This window comes from Oncorhynchus gorbuscha, linkage group LG16, assembly GCF_021184085.1.
Source record: "Oncorhynchus gorbuscha isolate QuinsamMale2020 ecotype Even-year linkage group LG16, OgorEven_v1.0, whole genome shotgun sequence".
NCBI classification, from domain to species: Eukaryota; Metazoa; Chordata; class Actinopteri; order Salmoniformes; family Salmonidae; genus Oncorhynchus; species Oncorhynchus gorbuscha.
The window spans coordinates 9764161-9770773 of record NC_060188.1 but is presented as its reverse complement, the minus strand read 5'-3'; the positions used below and the strand labels follow the sequence as shown (position 1 = coordinate 9770773).

At 47.5% G+C, this 6613-nt stretch overlaps 1 protein-coding gene across 2 annotated transcripts; it reads right to left on the bottom strand.

Annotated features, from left to right (window-relative positions):
• Positions 1-2379: 2379 nt before the first annotated feature.
• On the bottom strand, positions 2380-5098 carry LOC123998685 (4-galactosyl-N-acetylglucosaminide 3-alpha-L-fucosyltransferase 9-like). 2 transcript variants are annotated; one of them, XM_046303780.1, is made up of 2 exons: positions 4949-5098; positions 2380-3864 (listed from the first exon to the last, which is right to left on the bottom strand). In XM_046303780.1, exon 2 carries the CDS (start codon positions 3857-3859, stop codon positions 2813-2815), a length of 1047 nt encoding a protein of 348 aa, XP_046159736.1. In that variant the 5' UTR covers positions 3860-3864; positions 4949-5098; the 3' UTR covers positions 2380-2812. The 2 variants fall into 2 exon arrangements, with proteins under 2 accessions (XP_046159736.1, XP_046159737.1); XM_046303781.1 differs by having other exon boundaries at positions 2380-3880; positions 4949-5062.
• Between the last annotated feature and the right edge of the window lie 1515 nt (positions 5099-6613).

Here is a 6613-nt window from a genome sequence, read left to right as displayed (position 1 = left end):
TCGAGTTTGTGATTTCTTACCGTCCGGGTAGCAAGAACACCAAGCCTGATGCCTTATCCCGTCTGTTTAGTTCTTCTGTGGCTTCTACTGATCCCGAGGGGATTCTTCCTTATGGGCGTGTTGTCGGGTTAACAGTCTGGGGAATTGAAAGACAGGTTAAGCAAGCACTCACGCACACTGCGTCGCCGCGCGCTTGTCCTAGTAACCTCCTTTTCGTTCCTGTTTCCACTCGTCTGGCTGTTCTTCAGTGGGCTCACTCTGCCAAGTTAGCTGGTCATCCCGGTGTTCGAGGCACTCTTGCGTCTATTCGCCAGCGCTTTTGGTGGCTGACTCAGGAGCGTGACACGCGCCGTTTCGTGGCTGCTTGTTCGGACTGCGCGCAGACTAAGTCGGGTAACTCTCCTCCTGCCGGTCGTCTCAGACCGCTCCCCATTCCTTCTCGACCATGGTCTCACATCGCCCTAGACTTCATTACCGGTCTGCCTTTGTCTGCGGGGAAGACTGTGATTCTTACGGTTGTCGATAGGTTCTCTAAGGCGGCACATTTCATTCCCCTCGCTAAACTTCCTTCCGCTAAGGAGACGGCACAAATCATTATCGAGAATGTATTCAGAATTCATGGCCTCCCGTTAGACGCCGTTTCAGACAGAGGCCCGCAATTCACGTCACAGTTTTGGAGGGAGTTCTGTCGTTTGATTGGTGCGTCCGTCAGTCTCTCTTCCGGGTTTCATCCCCAGTCTAACGGTCAAGCAGAGAGGGCCAATCAGACGATTGGTCGCATACTACGCAGCCTTTCTTTCAGAAACCCTGCGTCTTGGGCAGAACAGCTCCCCTGGGCAGAATACGCTCACAATTCGCTTCCTTCGTCTGCTACCGGGTTATCTCCGTTTCAGAGTAGTCTGGGTTACCAGCCTCCTCTGTTCTCATCCCAGCTTGCCGAGTCCAGCGTTCCCTCCGCTCAAGCGTTTGTCCAACGTTGTGAGCGCACCTGGAGGAGGGTGAGGTCTGCACTTTGCCGTTACAGGGCACAGACTGTGAGAGCCGCCAATAAACGCAGGATTAAGAGTCCAAGGTATTGTTGCGGCCAGAGAGTGTGGCTTTCCACTCGCAACCTTCCTCTTACGACAGCTTCTCGTAAGTTGACTCCGCGGTTCATTGGTCCGTTCCGTGTCTCCCAGGTCGTCAATCCTGTCGCTGTGCGACTGCTTCTTCCGCGACATCTTCGTCGCGTCCATCCTGTCTTCCATGTCTCCTGTGTCAAGCCCTTTCTTCGCACTCCCGTTCGTCTTCCCTCCCCCTCCCGTCCTTGTCGAGAGCGCACCTATTTACAAGGTACATAAGATCATGGACATGCGTTCTCGGGGACGGGGTCACCAATACTTAGTGGATTGGGAGGGTTACGGTCCTGAGGAGAGGAGTTGGGTTCCGTCTCGGGACGTGCTGGACCGTTCGCTCATTGATGATTTCCTCCGTTGCCGCCAGGATTCCTCCTCGAGTGCGCCAGGAGGCGCTCGGTGAGTGGGGGGTACTGTCATGTTTTGTCATTTATTATCATGTCTTGTCCCTGTGCTCCCCATTCTATTCGTTTCCCTCTGCTGGTCTTATTAGGTTCTTTCCCTCTTTCTATCCCTCTCTCTCCCCCTCCCTCTCTCACTCTCTCGCTCTCTCTTCTCTCTATCGTTCCGTTCCTGCTCCCAGCTGTTCCTATTCCCCTAATCATCATTTAGCCTTCCCACACCTGTTCCCGATCCTTTTCCCTGATTAGAGTCCCTATTTCTCTCCTTGTTATTCGTTTCTGCCCTGTCGGTTCCTTGTCTAGAATTCACCGTGCTGTGTTTGTGTATCGCCCTGTCGTGTCGTGTTTTCCTCAGATGCTGCGTGGTGAGCAGGTGTCTGAGTCTGTCTGGTTCAAGTGCCTTCCCGAGGCAACCTGTTGTTCACCTGCTGTTCAAGATCGAGTCTCCAGTTTGTCCTCCTCATTTCGAGTGAAAGTTGTGTTTTTTGATTGTATTTACTTTACTGGATTAAAGACTCTGTTTTCGCCAAGTCGCTTTTGGGTCCTCTTTCACCAGCATGACACTGTTCCTAGGCCGTCATTGAAAATAAGAATTTGTTCTTAACTGACTTGCCTAGTTAAATAAAGGTAAATATTAAGTTCAGTTCACATAACAGGGTTGACCTTAAAATGAGGGACAGACGTAAATGAATTACATGAAATAAATAAATCTTCAGAGATTACTTTGTCCAAGTACAATAACTACGGCTTTACAATGATGTTGAAACTTGGAGAAACTTGGGGATGAAGTGGGTTAAAATGTTCCTAGATGTGACACAGGGTTGATGGAGGGACATGTCAAAAGTCTATATTTAGGCATTTCATCCTTTATACACATCTCATTTATTCAATTCTCCATTTGGTCTCTATTAAAAAAGGGCACTTTGTTATAACAGGCTTTTAAAATGTAATATTGCAGAACATTGTGCACCAATATAAAAAGGATGTGAAAGGCACTCTTTTAGTGGACCCAATAGTAAACAAGCAGATAGTAGTGGTATGTCACCATCACACTGTTTTCATCAGTTAACATGTGGTAGAGCAGTAGCGAAGAGCACAGAAGTAAAACATATATAAATATGACTTGTAACACCCCATGAAATGTTCAAGTGGGGGAAGTTCGGTGAATGTACTTTAATGAAATATCATTTTTGGCACTTCTGCCGTTGTGTAAAAGATACATATTGCTCAGTTCCCCCCTGACTATGGACAAGTGGATATCGTTCATTTGTAGTAGATTTTCCAAGTGTCTCAGCATCACTCCTCCCAGAACCATTTATAGAGCTCAGTAACCATCCGATTCTCAGGGTGGTCTCTGATGTACTCACAGCTGTTGCAGGCATTCTGAATGGGGAAGCTGTTGATACGGACCGTGTGGATCCTCTGCCACTTGAAGTATTTACGGTACATCTCCTCATTCTCGTCCAAGAAGAGGAGGTGTTTGGCCAGGGCTCTGGGCGAGCGGAAGTCATCCACATGGATGAAGGAATCTCCAGGGATGAACTTCTCATAGTTCCCTCTTGTCGGGCCCATGACCACAGGAACTGCGCCCAACTTGAGAGCGTTATATAGTTTTTCTGTGATGTAGTCCTTATGGACGGAGTTCTCAAAAGACAAGTAGAATTTACAGCTGGCCACGATCATTCTGTATTCACTAAGAGATACCTTTTTGTTGAAAGGGTCCCCGTAGGTGTGAATCCTGATGAATTTGCGCAGCTCCATGTAGTACCAAGTCCTCTTGTGTTCTCGGTTCCAGTTGCTAACGATCCAACAGACCAGTCGGTTTTTATGCGGGACAAACTCTTCCCTCTCTTCAGTCCGAGGGACGAGAGATCCATAAGGCATGTTGATGTCTGCATCCTGCCTGTAGTTCAAAGTCACATTAAACAGATCTTCTAAGCCAGGTATTCTATTCGTGTGTGCCGGCGATTCGAAATTCATCCACACCCATTTCTGGAAGGAGGGACGTGGTTCTTGGGGCAGGTTGGATAAATCCTCTTCGATTTCTCTGTGGTGGATGAGAACGGCGTCCGCTTGACTGTACAGCTCTCTGTCCGCTGTCAGGTGACAGCCTTCGATGTTGTACAAGGACCTGCAGGAGTTCAGTTTAAAGGGATGGTCAAAGGGCCAGTGCCAGACCAGCACGGTAACATCCTGTTTGTGCTCCGCCTGGAAGTGCTTGGCCAGGACAGGGAGCCAGGTGATAGCAGGTCGGTACAGTAGACAGGTCAGCAAGCAGCCCAGCAGGAGAATGCCCATCAGGCTCCGGTGCCCAATTCTACAATTTGGTCCAAGACACATCATTTGGCCTGCCAAAAGGAAAGGCTGTTCGTTTATAAGTTTTTTAAGAAAAGGCTAAATCTAATCACTATTATTGCATGTATTCGTAAAGTTGACAATGATTATTTTAGCACGAGGACTACTGGTCAATCATAAACTCAGACCACAAACCGGTTTTAGGGTGAGGGCAGACATCTGCTGACGAGGCTAGTTCACTATCAGCGGACCATTTCATTGGTTCACTAGTCATGCATATTATGTGGTTGTCATAACAGTAATCAAAGTCAATAAGACAAGCTTAGGTTTCTGTTAGGTTAGTGACTGAGGCAGTGATTGTCACTAAGATCCTGAGTTCACAGGACATGCTTTCCACCCAGAGAAACAAATTAGCCATGTGGTCAAACTAAACAAATACTCTGGATACTTATCCGGGCTATTGTGTGTATAGAGTCCACCCTCTGAACCAGAATATATCAATAACTATTGAGGATACAGTAAGACTATTGAACTAAGGAGTCATGGGACCCAATGTGTTGGGGGCTGTGATTTCACCCTTGCCCGGGGCAATTAACTACAGGTTGCAGGATATGTAACCTAAAGGGCTACTAATGAGAGGACAGGTTCTACGTAAACATACTACACAGTCAAATAAAGGCAGCACGTTATACAACGGGAAATACCAGAGTAGACAATAAATGACATGGTAATAACAAACCTGTGTGACTGTTTTGATAACAAGTTGCCATAAAGCCAGCTAATATTTAAATACATGAATATAGCTATGTAGGATCTATACACACACACACACACGCACACACACACACACGCACACACACGCACACGCACACACGCGCACATACGCACGCACACAGTATCTGATAAAACGTTAATTCCGATATTTTCTGTTTCGATCTTGTCGGTTAAAAGAAACACAATCCTTTTTCTAACAACCAATGATACAGACTTGATAAAAGACAAACACATTGGAAACTCAACACTAAATCAGACAGACTCCATTCAAACATAGAAAACAGCCACATCCAATAATTCATATCTACACCACATTCCACACTGCTCTTCAAGGAAATAATATACTGGGTGAAGGGTGCTTACCTGCTAGCTCTGAGATTTGACTTTGAACTTAAACAGAATGATGTTGCTAGCTTTGACTAAAAGCCACACCTGACACCTAGCTGAGTCACATTGCAGTCATGTGTCTCCACATCCTTGAGTGAGGATAAGCCTAGAACTGGTGTGCTACTGCAGGCAGAGGGACAGCCTCTCCAGCCTTTGCCCTTCATGTCACACCTTAGACACACTGCCCACTTCCCTGCCGTGTGCAATTTGTCAAAGAAATACACACCTTCATAATGTGCTTAGTTTTGTCAATGTGGGTTGGAGAGCGACCCTCCTGTAGGTTCTCACTCCAACCCTGTTCTTGGAGAGCGACCCTCCTGTAGGTTCTCACTCCAACCCTGTTCTTGGAGAGCGACCCTCCTGTAGGTTCTCACTCCAACCCTGTTCTTGGAGAGCGACCCTCCTGTAGGTTCTCACTCCAACCCTGTTCTTGGAGAGCGACCCTCCTGTAGGTTCTCACTCCAACCCTGTTCTTGGAGAGCGACCCTCCTGTAGGTTCTCACTCCAACCCTGTTCTTGGAGAGCGACCCTCCTGTAGGTTCTCACTCCAACCCTGTTCTTGGAGAGCGACCCTCCTGTAGGTTCTCACTCCAACCCTGTTCTTGGAGAGCGACCCTCCTGTAGGTTCTCACTCCAACCCTGTTCTTGGAGAGCGACCCTCCTGTAGGTTCTCACTCCAACCCTGTTCTTGGAGAGCGACCCTCCTGTAGGTTCTCACTCCAACCGTGTTCTTGGAGAGCGACCCTCCTGTAGGTGTCATGTTTTGTCATATATTGTCTTGTCCTTGTGCTTTCCCTTCTGTTCGTTTCCCCCTGCTGGTCTTATTAGGTTCGTTCCCTTTTTCTATCCCTCTCTCTCCCCCTCCCTCTCTCTCTTCTCTCTATCGTTCCGTTCCTGCTCCCAGCTGTTCCTCATTCTCCTAACTCACTCATTTACTCTTTTCACACCTGTCCCCTATTTTGCCCTCTGATTAGAGTCCCTATTTCTCCCCTTGTTTTCCGCTTCTGTCCTTGTCGGATCCTTGTATGATGTTCGCTGTGCTGTGTCCTTGTCTCGCCCTGTCGTGTTTTGTCTCCTTCAGATGCTGCGTGTGAGCAGGTGTCTTAGTCTGCTACGGTCGGTGCCTTCCCGAAGCAACCTGCAGTCAATGGTCGAGTCTCCAGTCTGTCCTCGTTACTACGAGTGGATTTAAGTTTTTTCCTGTTTTGTTTTCTTCTTGATTTTTCCAGGATTATTACTTTTGCCATATACTGGAATAAAGACTCTGTTTTCGCTAAGTCGCTTTTGGGTCCTCATTCACCAGCATAACAGTAGGTTCTCACTCCAACCCTGTTCTTGGAGAGCGACCCTCCTGTAGGTTCTCACTCCAACCCTGTTCTTGGAGAGCGACCCTCCTGTAGGTTCTCACTCCAACCCTGTTCTTGGAGAGCGACCCTCCAGTAGGTTCTCACTCCTGACCCAGAGTTGTAAATGACCTGGTGCAGCTTATCAACCAGCTAATTATTAGAATCAGGTGCTCTAGATTAGGGTTGGAGCGAAACCCTACAGGATGATAGCTATAAGGGAACAGGGTTGGAGAGCCCTAGTATATGATTTGTAAGTAGTGTTATGAAATGTAAATAATATTTTAAAAGACAATGC

Coding starts and splice junctions, on each gene's coding strand:
- LOC123998685 (XM_046303780.1), bottom strand. CDS start 3,859: ATGATGTGTCTTGGACCAAATTGTAGAATTGGGCACCGGAGCCTGATG.